This window comes from Chiloscyllium plagiosum, chromosome 42 (genome assembly GCF_004010195.1).
Source record: "Chiloscyllium plagiosum isolate BGI_BamShark_2017 chromosome 42, ASM401019v2, whole genome shotgun sequence".
In the NCBI taxonomy this organism is placed as follows: domain Eukaryota; kingdom Metazoa; phylum Chordata; class Chondrichthyes; order Orectolobiformes; family Hemiscylliidae; genus Chiloscyllium; species Chiloscyllium plagiosum.
The window spans coordinates 10466062-10483322 of record NC_057751.1 but is presented as its reverse complement, the minus strand read 5'-3'; the positions used below and the strand labels follow the sequence as shown (position 1 = coordinate 10483322).

The following is a 17261-nucleotide window of genomic DNA, read 5'->3' as shown; positions in this document are numbered from 1 at the left end:
TCCAACTACTATATCACTGGAAGTTGTTGCCTTCTGGAGTCATATATTTCTCTGCTTTTTGCCAATACCTATTCTGTGTGGTATGAGACAGGGTATTAGAGATGCAGAAAAAATTACCATAGTATCTTTCAGTTACAAAAATATAAAGAAACCAGTGATCTTGGTGATTCCTGTCATATTTGTTCTCTTGTATTGCTCACCATCTGTTCAATCACATGTTGCGTCTATCTTTCATTCTCCACAATGGGTCCACTGACAGGAATATTAGCAACTCTGGCTTCAATTAGTACTCTGCCAGTTTTATACACTCAGCTTTATCAAATCACTTTATCCTGTTGGTAAATTCTTTTGCTGGGCACAGGTTCATATCAGCCAAGATATTTCTGGTTTCCAATTAGTTGATTAACTTTCACCTCACGCTGCACAGAAACTATTTGAAGGCTATGCACCATGTTTCAAATCTGAACCTAATCCAGTTCTCTCCCAAATCTCCACCTACATATTTTGCAGTGATTACCAATCAGCAATGACATTACTAAATAGTCTTAATTCCATTCAGCTCACTAACAACTACATTTCCCATTTCTATGACACTTTAACAAAGTAAAATATTCCAAATGTTTAATAGGAATGCTGATCAAAGAAAATTAAACATAGGTTCAAATTAAAAAGCTATTGGGAGAGGTTGGTCAGAAAGGTGGGATCTCAGGAGATGGAGAGGTTTCAGAGAAAATTCAAGAGTGAAGGGCCTTAGCTGTGAAAGGCATGGCTGCCAAAGACATACACTGAAAATTTGGGATCCTCAAGAGGCACGATGCAAAGGGACATTCCATCTCAGAGAGTTGGAGAGCTAAACATGATTATCGGGACTGATCTAATAATCCTTAAGTCCACTTTCCTACTTTCCTGCCTTTTCCCCATTGATTGACTGACTGATTAAAATTTTGTCTGTCTCAGTCTTGAGACAGTTTCTACAGCCCTCTGCAGTAAAGAATTTATATGCCGTCTGATCCAAGACTCTCCACCAAAGGAAAACAACCTCTCCACATCAACTCTGTTACGTCCTCTAAGAATCCTATATGTTTTGAAAAGGTCACCCCTCTTTTATCTAATCTCCAGTGGGGAAAGGCCTTACTTACTCAACCTTATAAGAAAGTCCTGCCAAATCAGGATCAACCAAGTGAACCTCCAGTCAGCTTCCAATACCTGGAAAAGTTTCCTTTGATGAGTGGACCAAAACTATTCACAGTATTCTCATATTTCGTGCTGATTACCTCTTCCCATCCAACCCAAATTCCTCTATATTTCTGTTTCCTTTAAATGTGTCAAAGTGCAGTATCACTCCAAGTGGCAGTACATTCTTGTGCCATCAGATTAAAACAGTTTGTCTAAAATTCCATATTTGTTTTATTATATAAATACTGATATGTTCACTTATGAGCAGTCATGAACTCCAATTTTTTACATTTTCTTGTGCAGGTCCAGAACATGAAATCAGAAAGTGATCCTGCCAGGATGCATGATCTATGTGTCGCTCACACCACTCACAAAGGTCATTTATTATTTGTATATACTATTGTCTTAAGAGAAGGGAGAAAGCTGAGCAAGGGTCAAAAGTTCAAGAAGTCTCCAGTACCTAGTTGCAGGGTTTCCTTGGAATAAAAATGGGTTAAAATAATGCCTGAAAACTCATCATTTTGTTGCTGCCATGAATGAAACTGGACTCACCATATAAATAAAATGGCTACTGAGAGCAAGTTAGAGACTAGGAATTCTACTGTGAGTAATTCCCCTTCTGATTCCCCAATTGACATTGTGGGTCTACCTACAGCACACAGAATGCAGCAGTTCACAACATCAGCTCACCAACACATTTGCAACATGAACAAGGACTTCCAACCTTATTAACCTAGCCAATGATGCCCATATTCCGTAAACAAATAAAAAAACTAATACTTGAACTGGGTCCACGTCACAAGTGGCACGGTGGCTCAGTGGGGGCGGCACGGTGGCTCAGTTGGGGCAGCATGGTGGCTCAGTGGTTTCCACTGCTGCCTCACAGCACCAGGGTCCCAGGTTCAATTCCAGCCTTGGGCGACTGTCTGGAATTTCTCCTCGTGCCTGCGTGGGTTTCCACTGGGTGCTCCAATTTCCTCCCACAGTCCAAAGATGTGCAGGTCAGGTGAATTGGCCATGTTAAATTGCCCATAGTGTTAGGTATGTTAGTCAGAGGGAAATGGGTCTGCGTGGGTTACTCTTCGGAGAGTCGGTGTGGACTGGTTGGGCTGAAGGGCCTGTTTCCACACTGTAGGGAATCTAATCTAATAAAAAAGTTGCCTCGATACTCACCTGACCAGTGCCTCATTAAAACATGCAAATCAGGGTGCTAAGCTGCCCTAAGTACCTCAATAATATTTTAACTGGCCACTAAGTTAAGTGCCATTGTGGTCAACTCATTAACAATCTGGAGCAACAAGAGTTCTCCTGCCTGCATGATAGAAGTCTGCGACTGTCTTCTTTCAGGTTTCCCTTCACTGTATGTATCAGAACATGGGAGCAGGAGTAGGCCATTCAGCCCCTCGAGACCATTCCACTATTCAATGAGATCATGGCTCAACTGTGCCTTAAATCCTGCCTTTGGCCCATATCCCTAAATACCTTTGCTTCACAATAAAAAAAAAGCTTAGATTTGTAATTCACAATTGATCCAGCATCCTCTACCATTTATGGAAGAGAGTTCCAAATATCCAGCATCCTTTGTGTGCAGAAGTGTTTCCTAAAGTGCCTCTTAACAGTAGTCCCTAATTCTCAGATGATGTTCTTGAATCTCCAAATAGTTTATCTTTATCTACCCTGTCTTTTCCTATCTTGAAAATGTCCATCAGATCACACCTTACCCTTCTGAGTTCAAGAGATAACAGGCCTAATTTCTTTTATCTCTTTGCATAAATTAACCCCAGAAGTCCAAATATCATTCTTGTCAACTGACATTGTACTCCCATTGTACAACTGACATTGTACGCCAATATATCCTTAGGTGTGGTGTCCAGGTCTGTTCATAGTACCCTCCATGAAGTCTAACCAGAGTTTTGTACACCTGCAGTATAATCTTTGCATCTTTATACTCCAATCTTTCAGATATAAAGGCCAACATTCCATTAGCCTTCTTAATTATTTTCTCAATCAGTTTGTGCCATTTAAATATCCATGCAGCTAAACCCCAAAGTCTGTTTGTACATCCACAGTATTTAATTTAATATCATTTAGAAAGTAGTCTTTTTTTGGGTCAAAATGGATAACCTCATCAAAACCGAATGCACTGCTTAGCTGTAAGTGACCCGCAGACTTCCTGAACTACTTTTGGGTATGAACTTGAACGGTGGGATCAAGGTTAAGTTCATAGTGGGGTAAGTCGAAAGTGAAAGTAGTTGAATATTATAATAGCCCATGGCCAAAATACAGTAACAGGGTTTTGATGCTCCCACCAAAGAACAAATTGTGCAAAACTTTCCCTCAATATGTCTCCTGCAGATAGTATCACAAGTGAGTACGATACTCTGCTCTTCAACATCTGCATAAATACACTTTTCAGCAAGGCTGCATCCAGTAATTTGGAGCAAAACCATCAGTTAATTGTTCCCCTTCTTAATTCAACAATACTTGAGATGAACTGAAGGGTCCCAATGCTGCTCCCAATTGAAAGGAATAAAATTAGTCAAAATGAAGATTGAAACTGAACTACAATGGGCTACAAAATGCCGCTAATCAGTGAAAGGCAAAGGGCAAACTCATTTAAGGTGAACTCATCTTAGTTCAAAAGATCCTGTTTAATGCTGCAGAAAATTGGAATTCTTGCATATGTCATGTTCTGTTCTCTTAGGTCCTGCAATGAACAAACCTGTTGAAGATATTCCCCCAGTTCTTCCTCCACGTACCCACAGACAAACTCAATTGGATTTGGAGGTACACTAGCATTTTTTTGTGTTTTTAAACTGATGGCAACTCAGTGTCTTATACTTATCTGTTACTGAGTGCTCTCTATTCTGCATAGGATATCACTGATGGTGAATACTTGGAGTTTGACTGCAAAGAGAGTAAGTATACCTCAATCCACTTTCTTTATAACTGTGGTTGGAGTTAGCAAAATCCACACAAAACCTTTCTTCAAGCTGTCTCCCCTTGTTGATGTGTGCATTTGAAAACCAGCTACGAGCATGTTTCCCAATGGTCTCAAAGATGTCAGCTGTCAAGTATGGGAGGATGAATGTTACATTCATAACCCATCAACTGAAGAAAGGAAGGGAACACAAAACATGAACCCATAGACCAGTTAGAATCAAAGAATAGAATCCCTACAGTATGGGAGCAGGCCATTTGGCCCATCACGTCCACACTGCCCTGTAAAGAGTATCCCATCCAGACCCACCACCTAATTTATCCCTATAACACTCCATGTCCCATAGCTAATCCACCTCGCTGACACATTCCTGGACACTATGGGGGAATTTAGCACGACCAGTCCATCAAAACTGCAAATCATCACGAATGGGTATGATTTAGTAGCCATTATGAAGACATCATTGCAAGATGGTCACGACTGGCAGTTAAATATCCAGGAATATCAAGACTATTCAGAAGGACTGTCAGGGAGGTAAGGGAGGTGGTGACACTCTAACATTTAAAGACAACATCAGAGCAGTGATGAGAAATAATATAGATTCTCTGGAGAATATTTATGATTCCATAAGGGTGTAAATTATAAATTCTAAGAAAAGTCACTGACAGGCATAGTCTATAGGCCGCCAAATAATAATATCACATTATGGGGGACAATAAGTAAAGAAATATCTAATGCCTATAGAAATGGTACTGGGATTTTAATCAATGTATTGATTGGTCAAACCAGGTCAGTCAGGGTAGCCTTGACGAGTAGTTCATTGAATGTATCCACTATAGTTTTGTTGAACAATATGAAATGGAAGCTTTCCGAGACCTGGTCCTGTGTAATGATACAGAAATAATTAATGATGTCATAGTTAGGGATCCTCTTGGAAGGAGCGATCACAGTATGGTTCAGTTTAGAACACAGATGGTAAGTACAAAAATAAAATCCAATTCCAAGGTCCTGTGCTAAACAAAGGAGACAACAATAGGATGAGAGAGGAGTTGGCTGAAGTAGACTGGAAGCAAAGACTTTATGGTGGGACAGTTGATGAACAGTGAAGGACTTTCACAGCAATATCTTAAAGTGGTCAGCAGAAGTATATACCAGTGCAAAGGAAAAGGGGTAATCTGCCCTGGATGTCTAAGGAAATAAAGGAGGCAATTAAATTGAAAGAGAAGGCATGCAAGGTGGCCGAGATCAGCAGAAAACTAGAAGTTTGGGAAAGCTTTAAAGGTCAACAAGAAAGCCACAAAAAAGCTATAAAGAAACGTAAGATGGATTATGAGAATAAATTAGCTCAGAATATAAAGACAGTGAGCAAATGTTTCTATAAATATATAAACTGAAAAAGAGTGGCTGAGGTCAAGTTGGTCCTTTAGAGGATGAGAAGGGGGATTTAATAGTTGGATATGAGGTAATGGCCAAGGCACTGAATAGGTATTTTGTGTCAGTTTTCACAGTGGAAGACATAACATGCCAGTAATTGACATGAATATGGAGGTAGGAAAGGACCTGGAAACAATCATTATCACAAAGTGGTAGTGTTGGGCAAGCGCATGGAGCTAAGGGTAGGCAAGGCTCCTGGCCTTGATGAAATGCATCCTAGGCTACTAAAGGAGATGGCAGGAGAAATAGCAAATGGTAATTTTCCAAAATTCACTGGACTCACACAAATTGGAAAACAGCAAATGTGAAGCCACTGTTTTAAAAAGGAGGTAGACAAAAGATAGTGAACTATAGACTGGTTAGCTTAACTTCTGTAGTGGGGAAAATGCTTGAGCCTTTATTATCAAGGAAGAAAGAACAAGGCATCTTGTTAGAAATTGTCCTGTTGGGCAGACACAGTATGGGTTCGTGAAGGGCAGGTTATGCTTAACTTATCTTCTGGAATTCTACGAAGAAATTATGAGCATGGTGGACAACGGTGGACGCAGTAGATGTGGTGTATTTGGATTTCCAAAAGTCATTCAACAAGGTGCCACACAAAAGGCTGCTGCATAAGATAAATATGCATGGTGTTATGGGCAATGTGTTAGCATGGATCGAGGATTGGTTAACTAACAGGAAGCAAAGAGTGGCGATAAATGAGTGCTTTTCTGGTTGGCAATCAGTGACAAATGGTGTGCCTCAGGGATCAGTGTTGAGACAGCAATTATTCACAATTTTAATAAGTGATTTGGAGTTGGGGACCACGTTTAGTGTGTCAAAGTTTGCAGATGATACTAAGATGAGTAATAGAGCAAAGTGTGCAGAGGACTATGGAACTTTGCAAAGGGACATAGATAGTTTAAGTGAGTGGGCAAAGGACTGACAGATGAAGTATAATGTTCATAAATGTGCAGTCATCCATTTTGGTAGGAAAACAGTAAAAAGGATTATTATGTGAATGAGAAAAAATTGCAGAATGCTGCTGTGCAGAGGGACCTGAGTGTCCTTATGCATGAATCACACAAGGTTGATCTGCAGATGCAATAGGTAATTAAAAAGGCAAATTGAATTTTGTCCTTCATTGCTAAAGGAACTAAGTTTAAAAGCAGGGAGGTTATGTTGAAGCTGTATAGGGTACCAGGGAGGCCACACCTGGAGTACTGCATGCAGTTTAGGTCTCCTTACTTGAGAAAGGATATACTGGCACTGAAGGGGATGCAGAGGAGGTTCACTAGGTTGATTCCAAAATTGAGGGTGTTGGCTTATGAGGAGAGGCTGAGTAGACTGGGATTTTATTCATTGGAATTTAGAAGAATGAGGGAGGATCTTATAGAAATGTACAAAATTATGAGGGGAACAGATAGAAGTAGAGAGGATGTTTCCAAAGGCAGTGAAACTAGGACAAGACGGCATAGCCTCAAAATTAGGGGAGTAGATTTAGGACTGAATTGAGAATGAACTTCTTCGCCCAAAGGGTTGAGAATCTGTGGAATTCCCTGCCCAGTGAAGTGGTTGAGACTTCCTCAGTAAATGTTTTTAAAGCTGAGATAGATAATTTTTTGAACACTGAAGGAATTAAGGGTTATGGTGAGAGGGCAGATAAATGGAGTTGAGGCCATGGAAAGGTCAGCCATGATCTCATTGAATGGCAGGGCAGGCTCAAGGGACCAAGTGGCCTTCTCCTGCTCCTAATTCTTATGTTCTTTGGACTGTGGGAGGAAACTGGAGCAGCCGGAAGAAATCCACACAGACACAGGAGAACTTGCAACTTCCACACAGAGGCTGGAATCGAATGCAGGTTCCTGGTGCTGTGAGGTAGCAGTGCTAACCACTGAGCCAGTTAGCTTTCATCTAACAGTCAGAAATTGCGAGTAACAGCAGAGGAATTAGTAAGTCATCATAAAATCCAGCCTCCATTTGAGGTCCCCAGCATCACAGATGCCAGCCTTGAGGCATTTACTCCACATGATCTTAATGCAGAAATAGGAGCATGAATAGGTCATTTGGCCCTCCAACAAGTCTGACATTCAACAAGATCATGGCTCTGGACACCACAGGCTTCAAGTTCTCTTTGTGCCAGCTCAGCATTGCAGTTGATTCCCTGATAGTTCTTAAAGCATTTTCTTCCTCTTTAAATATTTTCAGTGATCTAGCCCCCACAACTCTTCAAGGTAGAGAATTTTAGACATTCACTACTCTCTGGAAGGAGAAATTTCTTCACATCTCACTTACAAATGCGTGTATGTAACTACATCTCCTAGTTTGAGATTCCCCATTCGTCAAAACATCTTCTGAACATCTACCCTGAACAGACCCCTCATAGTCTCTATGTTTGAATAAGTTCACCTGTCATTCCTCCAAATTCTAATGAACAAATGTCTAACTTTTATGTTGTTATGACAGCAAAGAATATAAGAGTTATAAGAGTAGGCCATATTGTTCAGTCAGTGTGCTCTCTCATTTGTAAGAAGTGGTTTTTCTGAAACATAGAACATTGAAGGGGGAGATACTGAGAGAATATTGCTCCTAGTAGAGGTATCAATACCTAAGGGGTACTGATTTGAAAGAAGGAGTCTCCCAATTAACATGCGAGTAACAGCAGAGGAATTAGTAAGTCATCATAAAATCCAGCCTCCATTTGAGGTCCCCAGCATCACAGATGCCAGCCTTGAGGCATTTACTCCACATGATCTTAATGCAGAAATAGGAGCAAGAATAGGTCATTTGGCCCTCCAACAAGTCTGACATTCAACAAGATCATGGCTCTGTACACCACAGGCTTCAAGTTCTCTTTGTGTCAGCTCAGCATTGCAGTTGATTCCCTGATAGTTCTTAAAGCATCTTCTTCCTCTTTAAATATTTTCAGTGATCTAGCCCCCACAACTCTTCAAGGTAGAGAATTTTAGACATTCACTACTCTCTGGAAGGAGAAATTTCTTCACATCTCACTTACAAATGCGTGTATGTAACTACATCTCCTAGTTTGAGATTCCCCATTCGTCAAAACATCTTCTGAACATCTACCCTGAACAGACCCCTCATAGTCTCTATGTTTGAATAAGTTCACCTGTCATTCCTCCAAATTCTAATGAACAAATGTCTAACTTTTATGTTGTTATGACAGCAAAGAATATAAGAGTTATAAGAGTAGGCCATATTGTTCAGTCAGTGTGCTCTCTCATTTGTAAGAAGTGGTTTTTCTGAAACATAGAACATTGAAGGGGGAGATACTGAGAGAATATTGCTCCTAGTAGAGGTATCAATACCTAAGGGGTACTGATTTGAAAGAAGGAGTCTCCCAATTAACAGAGAGAGAGAGAGATAAGGGGATATTTCTTCTCTGAGTGAATTAATCATTGTTTACTGACCAGGCAGCAATAGGGACTGGGTGGTTTAATTTATTCGTGGTTGGACAGATTTTTGATCCCCAGTAGGTTTCACATAATGAACAGAGAATGCTGAAGAAATTCAGCAGGTCATGCAGCATCTGTGAAGTGAGACACACACAGCCAATGTTTTGCATCACGTGTGACTCTTCCACACTTCTAGTTCTGAAGAAATCAAATCCATGGTTATGGAGAGTAGGCACAGAGGCAAAGATGGGGCAACAATCACATCAGCCATGATCTAACTGAGTGGCTTGAGGGGCCAAATGCTTGCTACTGCTTTTCTTTCTTTTATTACCATAATATTGATGGAAACTGGAGACCACACTGGATGGTCAAGAAAATTTAGCATGAAAATCAGTTGAGACTTGATGATGATTCCCCACCAGTGCAGTCAAGTAAAGTCACAGTGGTAATGATTGAAGGCCAATGAAGTTGGGATAGAAATCAGGATCTATCTGGGTTCTCCACTTAATGTCCATCAAAGCTTAGTTACTCGTCTTGGATGAGCAATGACCATTTGGCATGTTGCTGTCTGCCACCATGCTCAAGGAATTAAATGCTGGAAAAGAATCAGTTGTTTCAAGTCAGGAGGGGACAAACGTTGGGGTCAACCATATACGATAAGTTCTGTATTGTTTTACTGCTTTGTCGGTAGGATAGATTATTTTTCTATCCACGCTGAGAGAGGAACTCTTGAAGTTTCTTTTTTTTTCTATATTACACATTTCATCTATCTTACCTTTCTTCACAGGCAATGGAAATAAAAGTTTACCAGAGCCAAGATTGCAACCATCAATTCCTCCACGTGGTGCAAATTTACCAACTTCAGTGTACGTGAAGTCCATCAGTCAAAAAGCAAAATTAGTGCACATATTTACGTCATCCTTTTCACAAGTCATGATATCATAAAGTGCTTTATAGCCAACTACTTTTTAAGTGTAGCTACTGATGTCATGTCAGACATGTGGCAGCTAAATTGCATACAGTAAGGTTCCATAGACAGCAATGATGTTGTTTGAGGCAAAAATATTGCCCAGGACTCCATTGTTCTACACATAACCGATGTTTTGGGATCTTTTATGTTCACCTCAGAGAGCAGATAGGTCTTCTTTCAACATATCATACGAAGAACCACTTCATCAATCCAGTAGTGTACTGAAATGTTAACCAAGGTTTTCTGTCAAGACTGTGATATGTTCGCTTTGAATCTTAGCCAGATCTGATTTTCAATGTTTGCATTCCTCCTGAATACTGCATTCAAAATCAAACATGTCTTTTCTTGCAGGACAAAGCCTCCTGTTCCACTTGGGAAACCAGTGAGTATTGTCATTGAATTACAACTGAATTGAAACTGAGGTTAGATTTAGTGGCAGCAGTCAAATGTGGCAATCCTTGTCCTAAACTGTAAGTTGCAACTATCTGACCAGCTTGGAGTTATGTTCAGAGTTTAGTGGGATGGACATCAAGTTGCCTCCAGAATTCAGGCCAAGTGTTGGAAAGAGGATTACTTTGCTGATTGGATGAGGTGCAAAAACCATTTGGCAAATTAAAAATGTCAAGAACAAAATAGAGAAATATGAATTGGATCAAAACATTAGAAAGGAAAGAACAAGTTTTTTATTTCCAGGAAAATTAATGAGAGGCTGATCCAAGCAACGTATCCAAATTACTTCTCTCCATGTACAAAATGTTGTCTCTTGTGTACTTGCATCACGTATGGCTTCAATTCAGAATTCTAACCTAGTTTTTTTTATATCTGTCCACATTCCATGAAGCCTCTTTTCATCAGAATTGTTCCTGATATTTTTATTTTCTCATTCTGTCACCAGCAACTTTCCAGGGGTCTGATTTTGAAGGTGCCAAAATGGCCCCAATACTTCAGTCCAATGGTCAGTCTGAATGTGTCAACCAAAACAGCGGGAATGAGCAAGCTACTGGTACACAACTATCTGCCCAAATTATGCACATGTTCACTCACTCACGCAGAAGGAACTTTCCACATGGACATTGATTTGGAGCAGCAACCAAGACTGTTAGTCCTTGGCCATACCAAATAACACTGAGCAACGTAGATGCAATGGGGGTACCAGAAGGATCTGTTTTGGGTCCACTGTTGTTTTCATTTATATAAATTATCTGGATGAGGCTGTAGAAGGATGGGTTAGTAAATTTGCAGATGACACAAAGGTTGGTAGAGTTGTGGACAGTGACGAAGGATAGTGACGAAGGTTACAGAGAGACACAGATAAGCTGCAGAATTTGGCTGAGAGGTAGCAAATGGAGTTTAATGTGAAAAAGTGTGAGGTGATTCATTTTGGAAGGAGTAACAAAAATGCAGAATACTGGGCTAATGGTATGATTCTTAGTGGTTTAGATGAGCCGAGAGATCTTGATGTCCAGGTACATAGATCCTTGAAAGTTGCCACCCAGATTGATAGGGTTGTTAAGAAGGGACACGGTGTGTTTGGTTTTATTGGTAGATGGATTGAGTTTCGAATCCATGAGGTCATGCTGCAGCTGTATAAAACTCTGGTGTGGCCACATTTGGAGTCTTGCAAACAGTTCTGGTCACCGCATTATATGAAGGATGTGCAAGCTTTGGAAAGGATTCAGAGGAGATTTACTAGGATGTTGCCTGGTGTGGAAGAAAGGCTGAGGGACGTGAGGCTGTTTTCATTGGAGAGAAAAAGGTTGAGACGTGATTTAATTGAGACATATAAGATAATTAAAGGGTTAGATAGGTTGGACAGTGAGAGTCTTTTTCCTCAGATGGCGATGGCTAGCATGAGGGAATCCAACTTTAAATTGAGGGGTGATAGATATAGGACAGATGTTAGAGGTACTCTCTTTACTCAGAGAGTGTTCGGGGTGTGGAACGTACTACCTGCAATAGTAGTAGACTCGCCAACTTTAAGGGATATGAATGGTCATTGGATAGGCATGCGGATGAGAATGGAACAGTGTAGGTTAGATGGGCTTCATATTGGTTCCACAGGTTGGCACAACATTGAGGGCCAAAGGACCTGTACTGCACTGTAATGTTCTATGTTCTATGCAGTCTTGCCAAATTATCACAAATCAGCAACACATCCTGGGATCTTTCTGACTGTGTGCAATAACAAATAACTATGTGACTTGGACTGGGCTGATCATCTGTGACAGTAAGCAGTGTTGTTATCTCTTGTGTTGGTTACAGGGCTGTGTAGATTTAATATGACATCCATCCGTTTACTGCAAACCAAATAGACAAGTTTCGATTTCTTGTGACTAAATGCATATTCATGTGAAAAGCAGCTTATGCTGTCTGAATTATATATTGGTATTATTTCTTTCTCAGCTTCCTCACAAAACTGTACCCTCATCAGAAGGTAGGTGTTGGTGTTTCAAATCTTTACTAATTTAAGCATGGCTTTAACGTCAACAGACTGGCATCTCTGCCTGTATTGCAGATTGCAATTTGCATATGCTGCAACAGGATCGACTTCTAACATCTGCAGTTATTAGATTATTCTTTAAACTTGGTCATGACAAAAAAAACTTCGTTTTCAGGTTCAAAAACAGAAATTGCTGGAAAAGCTCAGGAGGTCTGGCTGCACCTGTAGAGAGAATTCAGAATTGATGTTTCGGGTCGAGTGACCCTTCCTCAGAACTTCCGCAGTTCTTTCGATTTTTGTTTTCAGCTTTATTGTCAGCTGAATATGCACAGGGCAGACTAAGATGATCTCAAACAAATGGATACAATGAACATGAGAACTCAAAATTCATTCGTTGAGGAGTTTCTAATAATAAAACTCAGTGTGGTACAATCAGAAAATCATTAACAAACTGATGAAAATTAACCCATCCCTTGCTGATGTCCAGGAATTTCACAGTGTTGTGTCAATCTAAAAGCACAATCCTCATTGCCAGAGTTCTACCCTAGGAAAAGCAGAATCTGTGTAAACCTTGGGGGGGGGGGGGTGGGGGGGGTTCCTTGTTATAAATCTCTGCCACATAAATCTCTTGCTGGCCTCGATTGTAAATAAATTCGGGATTTCGGGATTGTGCACCATAGGTATTTACTATGTTCTGAGTACAGTACTCAGAACAGCAGAAGGTAAGTTTACTTTTTTTCCAAAATAAGTGCAGTTCAGGTTTGAGCTTCAAACACAAAGCACTTCTCTTGACCATCATGAATCTAATTGAAGAGTCTGAAGTTCTGAAGAAGGGCCATTGGGCCTGAAACATCAAGTCTGCTTTCTCTCAACAGATGCTGTCAGACCTGCTGAGTTTTTCCAGCAATTTCTGTTTTTACGTCTCATTTCTAGCATCCACAGTTCTTGTGTTTCGTTAAGAATCTAATTGCATTGCCTGTTACAGAAATGCCAATTCCACCAGCAACTGCCAGAAGAATTTCCGTCAATCAAACTCAACTCAATATATTTATACCAACTCCATTCACCCAGAGGTAGGTGAATGTTTTTTTGAATTTTCAAATAATTCCAATTCAATTTCATTGGTTTAGAAAAAAATTCTGGTTTTAAAACAGTTGGATAGCATTAGGATAGATGAAATACTTAGTCCAACAATTAGAGTCAGTCTCGTTCATTGGTATAACGTATGTGCTCAGAAAAATGTTTGCCCAGGATTGAACGGCAGACTGTCCTCTGTATTGCTGCAAATGCTTTGCAACAATCATCTTTTGTTTGAACTGATTTCCATAGCTCGTTTTAAAATTTAAAAGGCTCTTTGATGACAGTTCAAATGTTTGGATGTGACAAGGCAGCCTGTTTCTCTGGGATTCAGTATGATGTGCATCACTGTGGATCTGCTGGGAGGAAACCATCAGGTTTGTACAAAGTTAAAAATCACATAACACCAGGTTATAGTCCAACAGGTTTATTTGGAAGCACGAGCTAGTCTTGGAAGTAGTAGCCTGGCTAGCTCATTTGGTAGAGCATGGGACTCTTAATCCCAGGGTCGTGGGTTTGAGCCCCACGGTGGGTGATTTGTTAATTTAGAGAGTGTTGAACTCAGCCCAGACAATCACAAAGGCCAACCTCCCATCTATAGAATCCACCTACCAGGCCCGCGGTCAAGGAAAGGCCACTGAACACACACACACACACACCAGCTGGTTATGTAACAGTTTCTACCCTACTGTTGTTAGAATACTGAATGGACTCACAAACTCTTAAAATTTACCTGTGTTTTTGTTTTTGCCGCTGTATACCTATTATTTGCTATCTCTGCTACTTAACTGTGTGATCTGCCTGTACTGCTCGTAACACAAAGCTTTTCACTGTGCTTCGGTACACGTGATAATAAATTCAATTCATTCAATTCAATTCCAAATAAACCTGTTGGACCATAACCTGGTGATATGTGATTTTTAACTTTGTTCACCCCAGTCCACCACCAGCATCTCTGAATCAGGTTTGTAGCATGCATGAGCTGGAATGACTGCATTTACTGATGAAGTTGGGACAGCCTCTTACATTCCTTTTCTTTCAATGGAATCCAGTGACTTTATGCTATCAACCTTTTTCCACTTTGTTTTTATTTGCAGTGTTCCCTCTCCAAACCTGCAGGAAGAATCCACTGGTGAGTGCAACTAACTTGCACAAAGTGCGAAATGTTGAATACACAGAAACATGTGGAACTTGGAGGAAAAGGAGGGAATAGAGAACCAAGACTTGCAATGAATTATCTGGATGGATTTTTATTTCTCACTTGGTTAGTTCTAGTTCAGTTCGGATGTCGAGTGCCATTTCTTTCAGTCGTGTCACAATGACATGCTGACCTAACGTCAACCAGTAAAGCTATTGCCTGTTGCAGCACTAAGCCAAGTAAACTGATTGGTCCCAGGTTCAATCCTTGTTATGTTCTGAGTTAACTGATCTCGGCCAGGTCATGGATTGTCGTAGGGGATCCCTATTACTGGAGAATATAAACAGTGTTTATCAAAAAATAGAAATACAATTAGACCAATTGGTCCTTCAATCCTGCCCTACCATTTAACATGATTATAGCTAATCTGATTTTGACCTCAAATCCTGATTCTCATCTCCCCGATAATCGTTAACCCCTTGCTAACCAAGAATTGATCCTTCTCTGTTTTGTAAAGACCCTACACATTATTTTCATTATTTTTTATTGTGAACTGAAATGGGAAAGAACTGGTTAAAAAAAAAACAGGGATTGTTGGAGGGTTGCAGCATCATAAGTGCTGTTTACACTGCTTCATGTTCCAGCAGTATGAGGGGAAAATATGTAGATGAGCTGGAGCCAAGGGATATCTATGAATGGAGCTTTTGACAACAATAAGTAGTTGATAGGTCTGTAGACTGGACACCAGATCTCTTTAACAAACGCCTCTGCCTTCCAACAAATGTGTGATTGGCACCCAGGTCACTGACCAGTTTGGGGGCTGTGTGAATCTTTGAAGGAGAAGCGATGGAATCTTGACAAGGGCAGGAGTTGACTCTTTACTCTACAGTAAATGCCAACTCATGCGTGATGAAAGCTAGGATACTTTCCCTTCATAAGTTGCTCTGAGTCTCATACCTTCTGACAGCAACTTGAGTATCTGAGGAAAGAGAATCAAAGAGCAGTACACTCTGACAATCCAAGAGGACAGTTTTAGTAAATAGGGATCACTGAACTGCCTTCCCAATCTTTCCCTGCATCCATCAAAGCTCTGTCTTTATTTCCTGCCTCCATGTGTCTATATGTGTGCGCACATGCACCCAGAGGGGTGTTGACGAGAGAGGAAGAGTGTTAACCTGTCCAGTTAAGTTGATGGGTAATAATTGTTTATCTGTAGCTATAATCTATATATTTGCAATGAAAAGCTATTCTTCTTCAGGTAAGAAACATGGTCCCTGCTTTCTTTCAACCTGCCTCTAAAAGCCAGATAATATATACAATTTTAAAAAGTCTTGAATTTTGCAAAGATTCTGAGAATATTGGGATGGGTTTCCAGTGCTACCGCAGAGGTTTAACAGCCTTAAAAATGATTCAAACTCAGCTATCACTGATAGCTGGCGGCACGGTGGCACGAGGGCGGCACGGTGGCACAGTGGTTAGCACTGTTGCCTCACAGCGCCAGAGACCTGGGTTCAATTCCCGACTCAGGCGACTGACTGTGTGGAGTTTGCACATTCTCCCCGTGTCTGCGTGGGTTTCCTCCGGGTGCTCCGGTTTCCTCCCACAGTCCAAAGATGTGCAGGGTCAGGTGAATTGGCCATGTTAAATTGCCCGTAGTGTTAGGTAAGGGGTAAATGTAGGGGTATGGGTGGGTTGCGCTTCGGCGGGTCGGTGTGGACTTGTTGGGCCGAAGGGCCTGTTTCCACATTGTAATGTAATCTAAATCACTGCTTTTTCATGACTTTTTGAGAAAGAATTTTTCACCTTGTCTCAAGGGTTAAACAGTGACTCCAAGTTTTCAATTCTCCCTGAACAGGAAGCATCTTCTCTCTGTATCAACCCTTTCATAAGTGTTTGGGATCTTACATGCTTCAATCAAATCACCTCATACTCTTGTATGCGACAGCAAATACAAACCTACCCTGCCCAATCTTTTCTCATGAGGCGAATGATCCACTCCATGAGTTAGTTTGATAGACCTTCTCTGAAGTGCTTCCAACAAATTGACATCTTCCTTAAATAAATACCACACACAGTGGTTCAATGTAGTCTCAGATTGATGAACCCCCTTGGTCAAGAATCAAGACGGCTCTTGAAAAAAATGTCAAAATATTGCAAATCCACAAAATTGGTCCAGACTTATCAAACAGATTAACAAATTGGTCTTCCTGAAGTATAAAACCTGAAAAAATAAACTGTGGTAGCTGTTTTGGGTCCGGTGGAAGGGTCACTGGACCCAAAACATTATCTTTGATTTCTCTCCATGGATGCTGTCAGACATGTTGAGCTTTTTCAGTAACTTGTGTTTTTTTATTCCTTAAGTATAAGTTGGTTTGGCCACCATGGCTGCAGAACAATTGCAGAGTTGCTCACAGCTTTGAGAGTAAGCTCGGTCCTTCTCTCCTTTTTAACCGTTTTCATATTCGTTTGTATTCACTGAACAAAAATAACTCTTCTGTCAGGTCATAACTCCAGAAACAGGTGACATAGAAAAACAGCATGTCATATCAGGGTCATTGATGGTGTTCCAAAGCACAAAGCTACCGTGGATTAAATAACTGAGAATGCTGTTTTCCTTCAATCTATTTTCCTTTCACTGTCAGGGAAAACAAGCATTGGAATGATATCTTCACCGAATATGTTTGCAGAGG

The 17261-nt window shown here is 40.6% G+C and overlaps 2 protein-coding genes and 1 non-coding gene across 6 annotated transcripts in view; 2 read left to right on the top strand and 1 right to left on the bottom strand.

The window, feature by feature from the left end:
* Window positions 1–17261, bottom strand: part of polm (polymerase (DNA directed), mu) — a 267218-nt gene that overhangs the window by 120085 nt on the left and 129872 nt on the right. The window lies entirely within an intron of this gene.
* LOC122543112 (B-cell linker protein-like) overlaps window positions 1–17261 on the top strand; it is a 42235-nt gene that overhangs the window by 21425 nt on the left and 3549 nt on the right. For all 4 annotated transcript variants that reach the window (XM_043681387.1, XM_043681385.1, XM_043681386.1 and 1 more), the window contains exons 7-15: window positions 1480–1552; window positions 3881–3963; window positions 4052–4094; window positions 9734–9812; window positions 10268–10298; window positions 12320–12350; window positions 13342–13429; window positions 14531–14565; window positions 17214–17260. In XM_043681387.1, the coding sequence (XP_043537322.1) occupies window positions 1480–1552; window positions 3881–3963; window positions 4052–4094; window positions 9734–9812; window positions 10268–10298; window positions 12320–12350; window positions 13342–13429; window positions 14531–14565; window positions 17214–17260 (510 nt within the window). The remainder of the gene's footprint in view (window positions 1–1479; window positions 1553–3880; window positions 3964–4051; window positions 4095–9733; window positions 9813–10267; window positions 10299–12319; window positions 12351–13341; window positions 13430–14530; window positions 14566–17213; window position 17261) is intronic.
* Window positions 13896–13968, top strand: trnak-cuu. Its single transcript has one exon. It is a non-coding gene; the product is annotated as a tRNA-Lys (tRNA).